The sequence below is a fragment of the Sorghum bicolor genome, chromosome 2 (assembly GCF_000003195.3).
Source record: "Sorghum bicolor cultivar BTx623 chromosome 2, Sorghum_bicolor_NCBIv3, whole genome shotgun sequence".
Lineage (NCBI taxonomy): Eukaryota > Viridiplantae > Streptophyta > Magnoliopsida > Poales > Poaceae > Sorghum > Sorghum bicolor.
In genome coordinates, this window is record NC_012871.2 from 62,270,323 (window position 1) to 62,288,532 (window position 18,210).

General features: G+C 43.4%; 2 protein-coding genes across 2 annotated transcripts; both read right to left on the reverse strand.

Moving 5' to 3' along the window:
* Window positions 7,048–10,346, reverse strand: LOC8083251 (pentatricopeptide repeat-containing protein At5g25630). The gene is made up of 4 exons (XM_002462466.2): window positions 10,189–10,346; window positions 9,492–9,635; window positions 8,245–9,138; window positions 7,048–8,161 (listed from the first exon to the last, which is right to left on the reverse strand). Exons 2-4 carry the CDS (start codon window positions 9,609–9,611, stop codon window positions 7,244–7,246), a joined length of 1,932 nt encoding a protein of 643 aa, XP_002462511.1. The 5' UTR covers window positions 9,612–9,635; window positions 10,189–10,346; the 3' UTR covers window positions 7,048–7,243.
* Window positions 12,815–17,534, reverse strand: LOC8063726 (serine/threonine-protein kinase PEPKR2). Its single transcript, XM_002462467.2, is given in 4 exon segments — window positions 12,815–13,289; window positions 13,291–13,537; window positions 13,622–13,918; window positions 16,571–17,534. Coding segments are annotated over 4 exon segments (1,335 nt in total). The 5' UTR covers window positions 17,328–17,534; the 3' UTR covers window positions 12,815–13,255.

Here is an 18,210-nt window from a genome sequence, read left to right on the forward strand (position 1 = left end):
ATAAATAAATAAATATGGATAAAAGATCCACTCTCAATAGGATGTTTCATTCTATGGTTTTATAGATATTTAATTTCATGGCTCATAGAGAGTCGATAATCGTGACAATATAAAACTTGTTTGTTCCCTCTCTTAAAAATATTGCCACGTCATCGAAAATGCTTACGTGACAATATCTCGTTTATCGAGAAGTTAATTATTTTTAAGTTTGATCAAATATTCACGATGTGTGTAATGCTCATCATTATATTGATCATGGAATGTATTTTCACCATAAATTTATTTAGAGATACAACTATTGATACAATTTTCTATGTAACTAGTAAAATTTAAAGGAGTCTGTGTGTTTTTATTTTGGAAACGAGGAGGGTGTAGTATGTCTTTTGGAGGCGACAAGCGCAGAGCTGAGAACTGAAACACTGCCGGTGCAAAAGAATGTACTACGCATGCATGCATGCATGGGCATGGCCTTTTGCCCTCGTTCCTTTTGTTCTTTTGGTGGAAAGAGTACGTGCAAAAGTGAGAGCAGATCAGACGATGGTGCCATTGGCATGGCAATGGCGCGTGCGCGCGTGCCTTGGATAATGAGCGTCTTCTCCGTCTCCGTGCAGCCTCCTACCTGATGCTGCTGCTGCTGCCCATCGATGCCTCGAGCGAAACTAGTGGCCAGTGGAAAGCAAGCGCGAGCGACGGAAAGTGAGAGCAAGCACTAGCTAGATCAGAGGTAAGCAAGCTAGCTAGACATTGGCCGTAAAAGCTTGTGTTACCCTGTCTGTCTTGTTTGCAAGCTTCTCTGATGAGTTCTGATGGGAGCACTAGGCGAGGCTCGCTCCAAAAAGCACGCATATGCATATGCAGCTTTAGCGCCCTAGGAGACAAGGAGAGGTGTCGCGTTGCGAGAGCGTGCGCTGCCGACGATCATGCTCTAATGGCGTACGGCTACGACTCCGGTCCTTCTGTCGACATATATATGCAAGGCAGGCATCGCATGAAAACCAACTGTGTGTGATACAACCCAAAAAAAAATCGACGCACAGCCAGGCACGTAACGTACTCGTCGGTCATACTATACCATGCGTCAACTGCCCAATCCTGAGCGCGCTTGACCGTAGTCGGTAAGATCTGTCGGTGGCAGGCCAGCGAATCCATCTTTTCCCGGCCACTCATGATTGCCATCCGTCGTCGATCGGCCACGGCGCACCACCCCCCACCGCGCAGGGGGTCGCGGCCCGGCCGGCCATCAGCAACACAACACATGCATGCGAGCACACGCACATCAGGCTGGACCGGGCCGGCGCACCCACACCACACCTTCCCACTCCCAAAGGGGAAAGCCCCCGGCCAGGAAGAGGGAGGGAGCTAGCCGTGCCGAGAGAGAGATCGAGAGAGAGAGAAGAGACAGCCCCCGTCGCGCGACGTACGGGGACCGGTAGGCCGCCCGTAGCCGGGCGGGTACGATCGGGATCCGCCGTGCGGGGTTGTGACTGGGACGTATCGGCGGGGCTCGGGGCCGGGGCGCGGAAAGGCGCGCGTGAAAGGGACAAAACGAGGCGTCGCCCCCTGGACCTGGAGCTGGAGGTTTCCGGCTGGATGCGGGGGTGCGATGGCGGGCGCGGCCGCGGCCGCGGCCTGGGCGGGGAGAGACTGCCTGCATGCAGTGCAGACAGGCGTCACATGCCGCCAGCAGCAGCGGCCTTGCGACCCGGCTTTGCTTTGCGTCGCGCCGCTTTGCCGCGCCCGGCGTCGGCTTGCCGGTTGTTGGTTGCTTGCCTTTGCTTGTGTGCCAGTGCCATCGCCGGCCCAGGATCTCAGACGTGCGAGCCGGCGTGGGGCTGCGGCCATGATTGCCGCGGATTCGTGGTCCGCCTGCTACTCCGCTACATACTACAGTAGGACACGTAGTGGACTAGTGGTCGGTGGTCGCCGCAGTGAGTGAAATTAAAGTAAGGCCACTATAGAGATTTTGGTAGCATGCATGAGCATGACCTCGCCTGAACCACAATTCCAATCAGATATAACGTGGCTACCTACAGATTCTAGCGGTTGTACTCAGATTTCCAGTGGCCTTGTTTACCCAAAACAACTAAAAACTTTTTAGGATTCTCCGTCACATCGAATTTTACGGCATATGTATGAAGCATTAAATATAATTAAAAATAAAAACTAATTACACAGTTTACCTGTAAATCGCGAGATGAATCTTTTGAGTGTAGTTACTCTATATTTGGACAATATTTATCACAAACAAACGAAAGTGCTACAATGACCGAAAACTTTTCATTTCGGGAACTAAACAAGGCCTTAGTTGCTTTAGACCATTGTACTCGTATTTTATACATATATTTTTTTCTCTAAACCATGCAACTATAAAGGTTTTTAATTGAGAAAATTCACTATGGATCTGATTGGTTGCTCGCACTAACTTACATAGCATGTAGACCCTATGCAGCATTACAATAAAACAAATTGAGATCACCGAAGTCGAGAACGATGAGAGAGGAGAGCTCAGCTTCTCCACTGAGCGAGACAAGAGCGAGAGGCCGAGATGAGGGACACGAGAGCTGCAGGAAGGGTGGAGGAAATGAATTAGGGTTTGGGATCCTACCTCCACGGATCAAAGACCACACGACGACAAGGACTGTGGTTGTAGTCCTCTGTTCTGTCTTCCACTAGCAACAATCATCTGACGGTTATACTTAGATTTTCAGTTAGTTGTTTTGGGCAGTTGTAGTCATATTTTATAGATATATTTTTCCATAAACCATGCGACTATAAAGGTTTATAATTGAGAAAATTCACTCTAAGTCTGATTGACTTGCATAGTATGTAGACCTTATACAGTTATGCGGTATTATTATCAATTTAATAGAATCCCTTCCTCGTATCTAAATCCCATCATCCAAATGACGCCAGAGTACGTTCGCGTCCAGTCCAAATGGACGCCAGATTTGTCACGGATGAATGTACGTCCTTGGACAAGCACAATACCCAAGCAGTAAAAGAAAATCAAGACGTAACAAAGCAGTGGCCGTCAAACTAGTTCTTCCTCAATTGTTCGGGTACTCTTTGGGCCTAATGGGCTTAGGTTGGCCGAGTTGGCAAGGTTGAGCGAAATCTACACCTGCCATTTTTAAGGCTGTGAGCTCCTAAAAAGTTTCTCTGTTATCAAAAACTAGAAAACCAATCAAACAGGTGAAATCTAAAACTGATTTTTAAAAACTAGATGCTTCTAAGTAGTTCAATTTTGAAAGCACCTTGGATGTTGTTTTTGGCTATTGGTTTTCTAATTTTCGAAATAGGTGAAACAGAGAGCTGCTTCATAGCTATTTCAGGGGAGATAGCAAGAGGAGTAGGTTTTATTCTTGTTTTAGCCAAACGACTTAAAGTTTTTCTATAGCACAAAGCTCACATCTGCTTTTTCACAGCTCATAGTTAAACCAAATAGACCCTATGGCTTGCTGTTTCGGACATGAAGATAATCTCATTCCTGCGCTTCCAGAGCTGCCAACAACAAAAGGGCTACGAAGGCACTGAGGTGTTTTTGAGGGAAGGAAGCTGGATACTTGGCACTGTGAAATTTTAAAGTCACCCACCACGCCAGAGCTGACAAATGGTAAAGTGAAACCAATTTTCGCCCAAAATTCTTTTGCAAACTGGCACCCCATGATCACATGCTCCGCTGTCTCCTTGTCTTGCTGACAGATTTCGCAAATAGCAGTGTCGACCACCTTTTTTCTCAACAATTGGACCGGGTCTGAATCCTTCCCTGTATGAGCAAACATGTACAAAATTGGACTCTTTTTGGAGCAAAGCTGTCCCAAACAAAGCTTGCGGCTGGGATGGGTTTGCCATCACACGATTTCAAGAGTCTGTGTACCGCTCCCCCTCTGCTGTCGACCGCATCGCTAAACTGTGTAGCAATCATCAGTTATCTTGCTTCATCCAATTCGGCTATTGCTTGTTGTGATAGTCTGCAAACTAAGAAGTAAGGGTCATCCACCCCAAACTACCTGCCATTGAGATGGTTTTCTTGACACAATAGCTATGGAGCACAGGTAATCGATCCACCAGTGCCTCCTCATCAGTGCAGGCATCATGCAAGAACAAGGTTCGGTCGCCATTGCTGATGGTGATCGTGGTAACTCCCTGATAGAGCACATTTTCAAGGCCTCTTATGCTTGGTCAATGTATAGGGATCAAGAAGTCACTGCATAATCGGTCAGAACACCCAAGCATCAAAAATTTTAGGGACTTTTTTTTTGGGGTGGGAGGGGGTATCCAGCCATCCATGGGCAAGCCTTGTGTGCAGTCTTCTTTTCAGTTACTATTATAACACATATTTTGAGACTACTTGTGAAATTGTTTAACCGTTTGAAATGCTTGGCTCTGCAGGAAATTGCTTCTGAATCTCTTCTCTAGGCCTCGGATGTCATCGTCACCACTAAACTAATGGCCCCGCCCTGAAACCATCGCCCCCCGCACGATGGGCCATGATCCCCTACGCCTCGCTCCAGCGCAAAACAAAGAAAAATCCTCTTGGCTCCAAATCCCGTAGAATCTCCCTAGCGCCCACCCTCACCAGCCGACCTCCTGGACACTTGCTTCTTAATCTTAGTTTACCAAACTCACTCCAAAAATATGCTAAGCTGACAATAAAACAATCATTATCATTACAGAGCCAGTACCCTCAAGGTAGTAGCTGACGAATTCTTACCATGGCTGTCCGAGGGAAACACTGACAAGGATGGCTGGTAAGCCATCGCTATATGCAGTGAAAACAACTATGTGAGCTGAATTAATAAATCATAGAGACCAAGCCCCCCTTCTCTTGCTGCACAATCTACTCATTCTATGTATATGTTACTGTGCTGGTTATCATTGATCCAAATTACCTTCCTAGGCTGTACCACAAACAAAAAGGAGTGATTAAATAGGCTTCACGAGGGGATTGGATGAGGAGAACACGGGCTAGCAACATTCAAAGTGAAGTAGATCAAGGCACACAGACCACAGCCACGTATCCAGTAAAGACATTCGGTGTGCACATGTATGCCTCACACTATCAGATTCAATGTATAAAAAGCAACCCAGGCAACACTATCACATTATTAATTTTGATACAACAAATGTCCCAACGATTTGTTTAAACTAAGCATATTTAATTCAGTTGTATGGAAACATATGTCCTCTGCAATGTCTGCCTTTTTATCAATGTGTGATATGCTTATGAAGTCTATCATTTAGTCCGAGTTCATCACTCATGAGACAAGACATGTTCAGAACCACCAGACATACCTTTGTTGTGATGCTGGTTATATGTTGCATAACTTCTTTATTTGCAACAGTAAGTACACTTTACCTTTATCTAAACCTATTGTTTTGTTGTTTGATATGTAGCTCTTGACTGAAATCGGACGAGATTACATATGCTAGCTTCTTTCCTTGCATGACAGCGACAGGCTGGAGTCGGCACCAGTGCTCATGGTGAGACCCGTCCAATGTAGAACTCATGGTACCCAGACACTAGGGCGCGACGACCTCAAGCTGCAGCAACAGCCCTAGGCCCTATGTCATGTGGCCTACATGAATAGCTGGTCACGTTGATAGACCTGCTAATTAGATGAGTTGTAACTCGTGCTGCAATGAACCTCGAAGAAGAGCAGCTCATTGCCTCAAGTGAGTTGAACCTTCAAGTCTCCCATTGTTTCTTTATCTCAGCCATTTGTTTCTCAAAATGTCATATATGTATTTTAGCTTGTGAACTCAAACAAAAATAAAAAAAGATCTACTTTTTGTTTGGACAGAAAATTGCTACTCTTGAGTATCATTGCTATGCTGTTGAGTATTCTACAGATAAATGCATAAAATCAATAGTTAAACATAATAGTTATTGATGAAGGCAGGACAAGAACCCAAGGCAATTCTTATCAGGAACTCACAACTGCCTGTGTTTTGACTATGAAGGATTCACTCCTTACATTTTGTTTAGGGACTATCAGTACCATAGCTCCTATCAATTTACTACTATCTTTTACCCTCACATAATTGTATCCCACCTTGTATATAGTTGTACTCCCTTTGTCCCTAAAAACTTCAATTTCTATAGTTATCTTAAGTAAAATTTTTAAACTCTGACGAATTTCTAGAAAAAATGCTAAGATTTATAGTACCAAGTTAGTATTATTAAAATTATTATGGAATATATTTTTATGAGATACTCATTTTATACAATAGATATTGATGCTTTTTTCTATAAAGTTGATCAAACATAAAAAAAATTGACTGGCATGCATTCTAGGAATTAAAGCTTTTAGAGACAAAGAGAGTAAATATTAAATATGCAATTTTATTGCTACTGCGACCTTGCTATTTTTTTTTTTTGGTTAGAGCCTGTTTGGTTGGCGTACATTTTCTACCAACTAGCAGTATTTTTTTATCACAATAAATCAGCGAACAGTACTTTCGGCCATGACTTTTCAAACAAGCAAACATACTCTAAAACTGTATAATAATTTATGGTTGGCTATTGTCACTATTATGAGCCAATCATAATACTATTTTTTTATTAGTCAAGGCCAAGATGACTAAGGTATTTGCTGCTACTTCACAATAGGTCGCATTGTCGTAGTATGCTTTATCTCAACTGAATTCGCTCCTATCTCATCATTCTTATGCAGGTTGCAGCAATCTGATCACTATGTAGCTCGTTGCAACAATTTGATCATTCTTGGACAACTTATAAGGATGGCCCATACTATGAATAAGGAAGAAAATCTGTGCTGACTTTGAATTTTGATAGGTCACCATGGATAACCTATGAATTACTTTAGGTTAACTATAACTGTATATTTGAACATATTTTCTTTCATATTTGGCTACTAAAATAAGATGCTCATGTATTAGTCAAACAAAGTAGACAATTTGCTCCTTAATCATGTGCTTTTGTATTATGAAAGAAAATTAGTCATTCTGGTATGTGTACCATGAATTCATGATTGGAGCAGTCAAAAAAAATGGGGGAAAGTTTTGTGCTCATAGTAACATGAGTTTGAACAAAAAAAATGTATATTATCATGCTTTATTGTATTACCTTGGCTTAATGTTGTGCTCCCGTTGCAACGCACAGGTGCTCAACTAGTCATACAAAATGACCCAACTAGTCATATAAAATGACCCACATCATAGGCAGCAGATTTGGAACATCAAGATTTTTTTTAAGATACAGCCCAATGTGTACGTCTAATTAATAAATATATCCTCTACTAGAGAAAACCATTTTGAATGAGCTGATGCTCTGACTATAGAATCCACCATTCTTAAGCTGCTTCCTACAAAACTCGAGATGCAATAATTGAAATCGTTGTGATCTTTGTAGAAAGGACGTGTTTTTGATAGCCTTCAGTCTTTCGGATGGAAATTCTCCAACCTTCAGGACCTTGGCAGAAACTATACCACCGCAGCCTAATGCATTTGTTATCTGAAGAAAACTGGAACGTGACCGACCATTCATTGCACGTCCTTTACTTTCATCAAAACTTTGCAGCTTGTTATCGTCTTCTGATATTTGCACGTTGCAATTGTCATCTGAATCATCCAATTTGTCAATTGCATAAGGACCATTCGGGGAACCATTTGAGTTGTTGATGTTCTCGATCAAACCAACAGCTTTCCATGCATCAGCAATGAGACGGTGGGTGCTTTCCTTCGGCTTGACACCAGTCTCCCGCATCATCTGAAGGACTTCCTCAGCTTTCCAAGGCTGCTTCTGTTCACTGTAGCCCCAGATCAGAGTTTCAAATGTCCTGAGATTGGGATAGACGCCTGACTTGCACATCTTCTCATAGACTCTCATGGCACTCTCCATGTCGGCCACGCTGCACCAACCGCTAATGACAGTGGTGAAGGTGACAACATTTGGGCAAACACCAAGATGGCTCATTTGCAACAGAAGATCTTCTGCTTTCTCGGGCTGCTTAGCACGGACAAATCCTTTGGCAAGAATGCTGTATACCTGAGGATCTGGCTCGATTCCTGCCTCGATCATTTTATCAAACACCTTCATGCATTTAGCCATGTGGCCTAACGAGCTGAATGTGTTCAACTGGTGACTGTAGGTGACAATGTCAGGCTTGATGCCAAACTGCTCCATCAGACCCAGGATCTGCAACACATGAACACAAAATTAAACAATCCATTCTCCTAGCATGTACATGAACAAAAGTGAAACGTTTCTCCTGAACTCACATTATTGACTGCAGCCATGTCATTTACATCAAGGAAGCCCTTCAGCAGTGTGTTGAAGATTACGACGTTAGGAACAATTCCTGCATCCTTCATTTGCTGGACGCATCGTAATGCTTCCTCCAACCTGCTCTCCCTGCAATAACCACCTATAATTATGCCCCATGTTCGCTCGCTGGTGCGTACTCTAGTCTGAATCTCCACAATGAGCTCTTCTGCTCTCCATGTCTCGTCATTATTGGCATATGCACTGGCTATGGTATTGTAAGTGACGATATCAGGCTCAACACCACCTGCTCGCATCTTGCCCACAACGCCCCAGGCCTCCTCAAGATTTCTCCGATCACACCATGCCTTCACAAGAATGTTGTATGTTGTGAGGTTAGGCTTGATTGATCCTTCAATGCCCATCATGTCGAAGACACGCTGTGATTCTTCGGGTTTGCCTACAATGCCATATCCTTTTATCAGTGTGTTGAAGGTGCTTGTAGTTGGGTGGCAGCCAGAATGCTTCATTTTCCAGAATGTGTTTATTGCTTCACCCATCCGCTTCGCCTCAACAAACGCATTTATCAAGGCATTGAAGAAGATAGAGTCTGGCCTAATTCCAGCTAGTTCAACTTGAGCAAGCAGTGATGGGATCGACTCAAACATCCTCTGGTTTGTCAGGGCGGTCAGTAGAATTGTATATGTGACCAATGAAGGTTTGTGTCCCTCTTCCATTAAGTGCTTGAATACAGAGTGTGCTTGGTAGGGCTTGTTTGAGTCGATTAGAGCTCGCATTTGTCTTGTCCGGTTAATGACCGATTGACAAGTATGCCCTTTTGCACATGTTGTGCACAGCTGCGGCTTCTGGCCTTTTGATGGTTGTAAAGTGCCATTATATTCATGCTTCTCCTGAAACATAAGGAAATTTTTTTCTTTGGAATTGAGGTGGGAGAGAACAGTCGTAAAGAATAAAAGGACACCTCAAGTGATTCAAATTTTATATGTTGATCCTTTTCCCATATTTATTTATGCCACTTGACCAAGCCAGGAACCGAATTTCTGATGCCCTGCAAACCTGTTTTTAGTATATTATAAGTACAAAATACATGTGACATATGGAGTCCAATCCTTGCTTTGGAAAATGGTTTCTTTTTGTATATTAGGGAGAAGAGAGCAATGCAATGTGAAGACACGCTAGTGATGACTGAAAAAAAAAACTTTGCTACCACTCTGTCTCTATCTATATGCTTTCCGATGCTTACCTTGGTAGTTTGTGATCCATTTCCATTATTCAGCCCGTCTGCACTGATCCTTGTCTTGCCTGTGCTCTTCAAAGTGGAGGTCAGTGTCAGCTGAACTCCGTTCTCTACCATTATGACCATGCTTGTAGAGGACCAATCCTCAACCTGGTTCATGATGGTCAGATTTCAGATTCAATAACTTAAACGAAACGCAACCAGGAAGGAACTGTGAGTCTGTAACAAGAATCTATCTGTCCAACATAGTGTTGCTATAAGTGCACTAAAATGGACCACAATTACTGAACGCCTTAGAAGCCTATGCTCGGAATCGAAACCTTGGCTTGGTATAATTTTGCAATCCCAAGAACATGCGACTTATGTATGTAGAGAAGCACTGCACACTGCTCAGATTCATAGCTGAAAAGCATCTGATATAACCAAATGACTTTATTTAGTCATCGATTTACGATTAACGTATAAAAGCCATTGATAACATGGACATGATAACGCACTGTCCATCTCAAATGTCCAAAGTTCAGATATATACGATGGTGATATACTGATATATCTTTTTGTAAAAGACATGGGGCTACACATGGAAAGCCTTTCTTTTTGTAAAAGTCGAAGTTAGTGGTGGACAACTAGGCATAATACAAATAGCAAAATACGGGAACTCAGTTGCGCACAGCAGGAAGGGAAGAGAAGGGAGCGAGCATACAGTTGGTGCTCGTCGCCGGCGAAGAGCCCGCGACGATGGCCTGGCGAAATGACCGACGGAGGCCTGGGCACCCGTCGTAGTGCGGCGGCGCTCGCCCAGTGGTCGCCACGAGAGAGAGAGCACGCGGGATGAGTGCGAAAAGATAAGGCAGGGGGTGACGCAGACTCGCAGGGGCCAGACCGCCACACAGCCTAATCTTTTGTATTTTTACAAACAAAAAAGTATTATTTTATTTTACAAATTATGAATCTATGCTTCCCACTTTGCAAGCAGGGCGAAATCCCCTGATACTGTTTCGTGCTCCGTAAACTCTACCGTGGAGCAGCTCAAAAAAAATGGAGTTTGTAAAGTCACAACTCCACCCTTTTTACTCGAACTGAGTACGTGGAGCTAAAACTATTTGGCTAAAAAACGTGGAGTGAAGTTAAAAAAACATAGAGCAGAGGAGTTTCAAACACCCCCTAAATTTGGTTTCCGGGACTCTTTCCGTTTCATAAACACAATCTATTTTATCAAGAAGCTAATTTCATACATATGAAAAAAGAAAATTACCCACTCTAAATTTGGTATATATATAAAAAAAACCCTTAAACTAACATTTTATTTTAGAATTATTACACAGTACACAGACGCTAACACGCACGTACACCTACTCCTAGCAACACATTGCAAATCCTACCTTGTAAGCATCTTCGAAGGACACTTCTATAAATACAAGTATACTCTTATGATAAACCTGTTTGGAGATACATATATTGATATTATTTTCTATATTTTTAATCAAACTTAAAAAAGTTTGATTTCTTGAAAAATAAGATGTGCATTTATTTTGGGACGAAGAGAATTTCACTACACGTCACTTCTAGCCCATACTTCCTTTATCTTTTTTTTATGTGTCGTTCTTATTTTCCTAGAAGTCAAACATATTAATTGTAAACAAATAAGAAGTTAAACATATTTAACTTTGACTAAATATATAAAATAAAAATATTTATATTTATAGTACATAGTTAGTATCACTAGATATATTGTTAAATTTATTTTCATAATAAATTTATTTAGAGATATAAATGTTGTTAATACTTTGCACAAATTTAACTAAATTTTAAAAAGTTTGATTGACATGATTTCCACGACACTACTTAAATAGGAATAGAGGGTTGTTGATGTTGATTTGTTCTGAGAGAAAAACATTGTTACGTGACTAAAAAAGAGATATCCTAAGGCTAAAAATCATTGTAGATCTCATTTAGATCTGACAAAAGAGAAGAAACATGCATTTAGCAGTGTTTTTCTCTCATAATAAATCAGCCAACAATACTTTCTGTCATAACTTATCAGCCAAACGAACAAGACGAGATAGGTGACTACCGCAAATTCATTTATAATAAATAAAAAAACAGAAGTGATGGGAAGAGATAGGTCGTAGATCTCATTTAAATCTGATAAAAGATTAGAAACAAGGTAGGTTGAGACAGAAATTGCCGCAAATTTATTTACTAAAGTTAATAAAACAAAAGAGATGGGAGGACGTTTGCGAAGCCTTGCTGAAGTCAAGCTTTGTGAAATGTGTTTCGTAAACTATGATTTCAGTTTACCTTCGAGCTTTTAGTCAGAAGAGCTATGTTTACATTTGAATTGGATTTAGATCCATACTATACAAATTCAATTACTACACTCATTCCAAATTGTACGTCAGTATGACTTTTGTAGATTTTTTTTTGAAACAAAGCAATCATTTTATTGCCTTCTCACGGGTTCATTTGAATCCCAAGTTACCCAGAAGATTACAAACTCTGGAAGGGGATCCGTCCAGACATAGGATTGATCCGGGTCCCAACTCAAGCCAACACGAGCAAGTTCATAAGCACAACTGTTACAAGATCGTGGCGCATGGACCACATCTACATGTACAAAATTCATAGAAATAAGAAATTTTGTCTCTCTAATGAGAACGCCAGCAGCCGAGAAGTCATAGTCATTAGACTGAAGCGCCCGTACAAGAACTGTTGAGTCCGATTCTAGGATAAAATGAGACATCCTTTGATCAAACGCTACGGAAAGAGCTGCAAGGCAACCATGGATCTCTGCGCTAAGGGCATCATGCAGAAAATTTATTCTCCCTGCACCGGCTAATATTGCTAAACCATCATGATCCCTCACAATGAAACCCCATCCACCTTTCCTCTCTTCCTGTGAAAAAGCCCCATCAAAATTGATCTTCAGGATGTCACTAGGTGGTGGAATCCAAGCTGATATCAATTTGATTTCCTTATCCTGCATCTTCTGTGCATACAAGTTTATATCAGATCTCAAGGCTTTGGCTTTATAAATTATCTCCTCAGTGGAAAGCATCTTGTCCCCTGCATTCGCCTTATTTCCCGCATCCCACCATGCCCATAGAAGACTAACCACTAGAGATTTCCTATCATCATCCAAAGAAAGAATTTTAGAGGCAACCTGTTTGGCTGAGTTCAGATCAGCTAGGCACAAGCGAATTTCCTCCAAATTAATTATCCTCCAACATTTCTTGACAAACTTGCACTTGAGAAAGCAATGTCCCCCATCCTCATTCAAACGCCAACATACTGGACACCTTGTAGATACATGTGGACTACATACTAGAAAAGCCTGAAAGACTTGCAATTTACAACAGTACAAAGCTTAGCACATACACATCGGGGCACCTTCATGATGCGTGTGCCAAATATCATTTTGGAAGACGATCATGGGCATGGCAAATAAAGACAGGTCTTACACGTTACGTTCATGAATTATGAACATTGCGTGAAACGGTTCTGATGTAATAAATTAACAACCCATGCACAGCTTGGGAAATGATCATGCTATTTACAGAATTTACAGAAGCTACAACTGTGGGGTTCATCGACACTGAAAGAAACACTACACACCAACGGCTTGTTGCTTTGCCGGAAAACCTGAGTTATTATCCTCGGCTCTACAACACCTAAATCAGAACAACCATCTCAGCCAGAAAAATGGACACCATTCTGATCACAGGTGCTATACATTGGGTCAGGTCAGAAAGCCGTGCAAAGATTATTCTTCAAGTTTGAAGAGCATTCCTGCTGAATGGTAATTGCAGGGCTACAGAGCCGACTTCTCTTCGGCTCTGATATTCTAACACGTGTTATTGCTGCTGTCAGCGCGTCAACTAAGCCACATTCATCCTGATCTTCTGACCTTCGGCTCGAATCTGACAATGAGTCACATTCTGGCTTGTGTCTGTCCCATGGAATTTTGGGTGCTATAATCTTGTTAGTGAGACACAAATTAGCTGCTACCACCTTCAGGGGGCATTCTGTGTAAAACACGACCCATGGGTGACCTGAAATAGGCATCAGTAAGTAAAGAAATTCTTAAAAGAAAGACAACAATACTAAATGAGAAACTCTTTGAAGCTTGAACCAACCAAGAACTTCATCAGCAGTCATTCTAGAAGAGACATCTCGATTCAACATTCGGCCAATAAGATCCCGCCCAAGAACTGATATTGATTTCCATGGGCTGCTGCTAAAATCAAGTTCAACAGTCTTTATGGACTCAAAAACGGCATCCAGAGAGCCCCCTTGAAATGGAAGAGAACCAAGTAGTAGTACATGAAGTAGCACACCGGCACCCCAAATATCAACTTTCTCAGAATAGCTTCCAGAAAGAACTTCAGGTGCCACATATGCTGGGCTTCCTGCTACACCAAACAATTTCTGACCTGCTCAATGCATACAACACATATTAGCTAGTACAAAACATGTACACACAGTCATGTCTAGTGCAGCAGATACAAGCCATATACAGCCACGACCACAAGAAACGTGCATGTAAAACAATCCATAAATGTGGCATTTATGCCAATCACAAGATGAAGCATAAAAATAGAGATGCTACTGTATAACAGGAAAATGCTCAAATGTTTCTCATTAGAAATTCTTTTACATTACAAATAGATGTAGGTTTGGGGGTATATGAAACACCAATACAGTATGGTAAGTTCTGGCTATAAGTTCCCATTGCAGATTTGCAAAAATCCATTGGTACCATACGAAATAAGAGCAACTACTTAAAAAAAATACTGCCCCAGTTCCATACGACCCCAAAATTATACTCCATTCCAAAATGTAACTCATTTTGGTTTTTCTAGGTACATAGATTTTGCTATGCACAAGATATACGCTATGTCCAGATTCATAGGTAACATAGTACAAACCATGTATCTAGAAAAGCCAGAACAACTAGAACAGAGCAAGTAGATTCTATAGTTCCATTCAAAAGTCGCAACATTTTCTAATGCATAAAACTGACTCAACAGCATTCAGAACATGAAACACGACAGCTTATGGCATGCCAGAAAGGCCATAACACGTTAAAATTACCAAGGTTCAAGAAAATGCTAGGCGCTAGGCAGGCGCTAAGACAACAACGCCTAGGACACGTAAACATAGATTAAACGCGATCAAACGTTTACACATCTGCTGCATATTAGGAGATTTACTAGTATAAATGTGAAAGAATAAATAGAAAAGGATGAGCAATGTCGTCACAGCCCACTCAGCCCACTAGCCCATATAAACACTCATGATACCCTACCACCACTGATTCCAGCAGCCAATCGCCCAATACTCTATCACGCAGCCCCGCGCCACCACTCCACCAGTTCGCTCGCATGTTCCTGTCCGTCGCACCCCCTCTCGATGGTGCGCCCCTCTGCTCCTACTGCACTCGCCCCAGCACACCTCTACATCGCCCGTGCGCACCTTGTCCTCTCCCTCCCCATGGCACCTCTGCTTTGGCTGCGCACATGGAGAAATCGAGCAGAAGGGGCTAGTCCAGCAAGGGGTGAGCGAAATCGAGCAAGTGGACACCACCAGGTAGGCATAGAAGGAATAATAATCCAACGAACCATTTTGCCATCCTAATCTCGTCTCTTCTCTTCCTTTCTTTGCCATCCATGGGTTCTGGTAGTTCATGGTGCGTTTAATTGAACGCCTATGGCCTAGGCAAGACGCTGGGTCTCCTCCTAGCGTTTAAGCACGCCTAAACATACATTTAATGGCATTTTTTCAAACCTTGGACATTACTTAAGGATAACCTTGTCAACTGGTGCAAGTTAACATCAAATCCAATTTTCCATGCCAACATCCAGAAGTAGCTCTAGCACACCAAAACAAAAATCATTGACAAATATCAACTCGCACCAGGCTTTAATTCTCTTGCCTCTTAGCATGCTTAGCAAGACGGAAGACACAATGATACCTGCTTGCTACCAGTTCATGACTCCAAAAACACAGCACAATTACACAAAACATCAGTACAAAGTAGTGCCTGAACTTAAGCAGGATAGCAAGGAACCTAAACATCAATACCTAGCAAACTAAGAAAGCATTAGACGAATGTTAGACGTGATATCTTTTAGTAAATCTGAGTTATTCTAGACCAATAGTAGCAAAGTCCAGATAAGCTCTTAGCACATTGGGGGCGTCGTAAATCATTGTCTTGTGCATCAATGTAAGTTCTTAACTTTGAAATTCAAAGGAAGAAAACGAAAGGTCAATATGAAGAATATCCTAGCACCAGGTCTCAAATATCTTATCATACCTAGCAAGAGGAGATGAAATGTGAATGAGACACTTGCTATGAACTCATGACTCCAAAAAAACACAGCTTGCACTCATTCCTCTGAGCAAGCATTGAGAGCAGCATTTCTTCTTACAGACTAATGTACACCACACAAAAGATCATATCAATTGTCAGTTAGAACCCAGAAGGGTCACAAAAAATATATGACGAGACAGATATCAACTGTTGCCAACTTAAGGAGGACTCCAGAGATGAGGGAGCTCGTGCCTTGAAGAAAGGTTAAGTCCTTGAGTTAGCCTCATTTGTTTGGTTACACAACCAAGGCAGGAATACCAGAGCTACATGGCTCACTTAGGTTCTTAGACCATAGACGAATACAAATTAGTTTGACTCCCAACTCATTTACATCACACTAGCTGATACTCAAGTCAAGGTCATATATGGGCAACCTGCAAAAATGCTTAGCAGTCATGGTAAAACATAGATGAGTTTGTATGAAGTGGAATTCTAAGACCATGGCACCCACAACATGAAAATATAGCTGAAAGATTAGACGCAGTGCAGCTGAGTACAGCCATCAATTAGTCTCTGTAACACAACATTATTTAAAGATGGCAGAACCAATGTGGGACTGCCAGTTGATCTTCTAGACTTATATACTGATTTTTCAGTTCATGTTTTGCACTATAATATGTTAGGCTTCGCAATGTACTCTCAAGAAATTGATCCTATTCATCTTGAGCTTCAGACTGAAAGCTAGTAATACATAATAGTAGCAAAAGATTACCATTAGTGACCCGTGCAGCGAGTCCGAAATCAGCAAGCTTCACCTTCCCAGCCTTGGTAAGCAAGATATTCTCCGGCTTAATGTCCCTGTGCACAACACCCATCTCGTGGCAGTACTTGAGCACGGACATGAGATCCTTGATCACAATGGCAGCACGCTGCTCAGAGAACTTGCCCTCCCTGGCGATCTCGTCGAGCAGCCTGCCCCCGCCGCAGAGCTCCATGACGAGGTAGAACCTGTCGGCGTCCTCGAAGACGGCCCTGAGCGTGACGACGCCCGGGTGGCCCGAGAGGTGCTGCATGATCTCGACCTCGCGGTGCACCGTCTCCTCGCCGTTCTTGGGCAGCGCCTTGCAGGCGAACTCGTCGCCGCCGCCGCCGGCCCTGGCGCGGCAGATCCGGACGGAGCCGAACTTGCCCTGCCCGATCTCGGCGCCGAGCTCGTACTCGCTCTCGAGCCGCTTCTTCCGCCCCATCCGCGTGGCGGAGTCGATGCAGCCCAGCTTGCGCTTGAGCCCGCGCCCGGGGCTGTCGGGCGCCGCCCGCGACCCGCTCGCGGGCGGCGCCGTCATCACCACGCCGCCGCCCCGGGCGGAGGCGGAGGCGGAGGCGGAGGGCTTCTTCTTCTCGGGCCGCGGCTTGGGCTCGCGGCAGGTGCGCTTGCGGTTGCGGGCGGCGGCAGGCGCGTCGTGGCGGGATCCGGACAGGGAGCAGGCGGCGCGCGCGCCGCCCTTGCGCTTCCGCGGCAGCGAGTCCATGCGGAGGGGATCGGAACCCTAGGTGGCGGCGGCGGCGTGCTGCTTGCGCCTCTTGCGTGTCATGGGTGGTGTCGGGGACGGGCAGTGCGGAGGCGTGCGGCACTGGAATGGATCGGGAAGGTTGGTGGTGGTGCGAGATGGGATTTGGAGCGAGGGGCTCGAGGAGGGGAGGGGAGGGGAGGGGAGGGGACACGAGGAAAAGGGAGGAGGAGGAGGAGGACGGTGGGGTGGTGGTGGAGGTGGGGTTTGGCCATTGGCCTGCCTGGCTGACTCTCCTTTGGTTGGACTCGTGTCGTGGGGCCGTCGTCTGGTCGGCTCGGCGGGGCTGTGCCTGTGCTGATCGGCATCATGGGTGGGGACCGGAGAAGTGGAGAGAGACAGAGAGAGCATGGAGAAGACACTGTTTTTTTTTGGGGGGTATTGATGGGGCCGCGTGCGTTTGCAGTGTACGGGCGGAACCAGCCGGCGTGCATGGTCGTGATGGTGCCGGGCTTTGGCAAAATGAAAAGTTTTCGGGTAGTATTTTTATTTATTTATGACAAATATTATTCAGTTATATATTAACTAAGTTTAAAAAATTTATCTCACGATTTACATGTAAACTATGTAGTTTTTATTTTTAATTATATTTAATGATTCATACATGTGCCGTAAGATTTGAAGTGGCAGAAATTTTAATAAGTTTTAAGTTTTTTGCCGAACTAAACAATGCCTCACACGATTTGACGCGATGCGAGGCTTCCCTGCTGGGGCCTTTGGCCTCGTGTAGTTTCCTAAATATTTTGTAAATTTTTTTATATTTTTAATTATATCGAATCTTGTGGTATATACATAGAATATTAAATATATATAAAAGAAATAACTAATTACACCGTTTATTTAT

What these genes read in the sequence shown, in the direction of transcription:
- LOC8083251 (XM_002462466.2), bottom strand. Translation starts at nt 9,611, where the DNA reads ATGGTCATAATGGTAGAGAACGGAGTTCAGCTGACACTGACCTCCACT. An exon ending in ATGGATCACAAACTACCAAG is followed by an intron (nt 9,139 to 9,491) that starts GTAAGCATCGGA and finishes CTTATGTTTCAG; the next exon opens with GAGAAGCATGAATATAATGG. An exon ending in ACATGGCTGCAGTCAATAAT is followed by an intron (nt 8,162 to 8,244) that starts GTGAGTTCAGGA and finishes CATGTGTTGCAG; the next exon opens with ATCCTGGGTCTGATGGAGCA.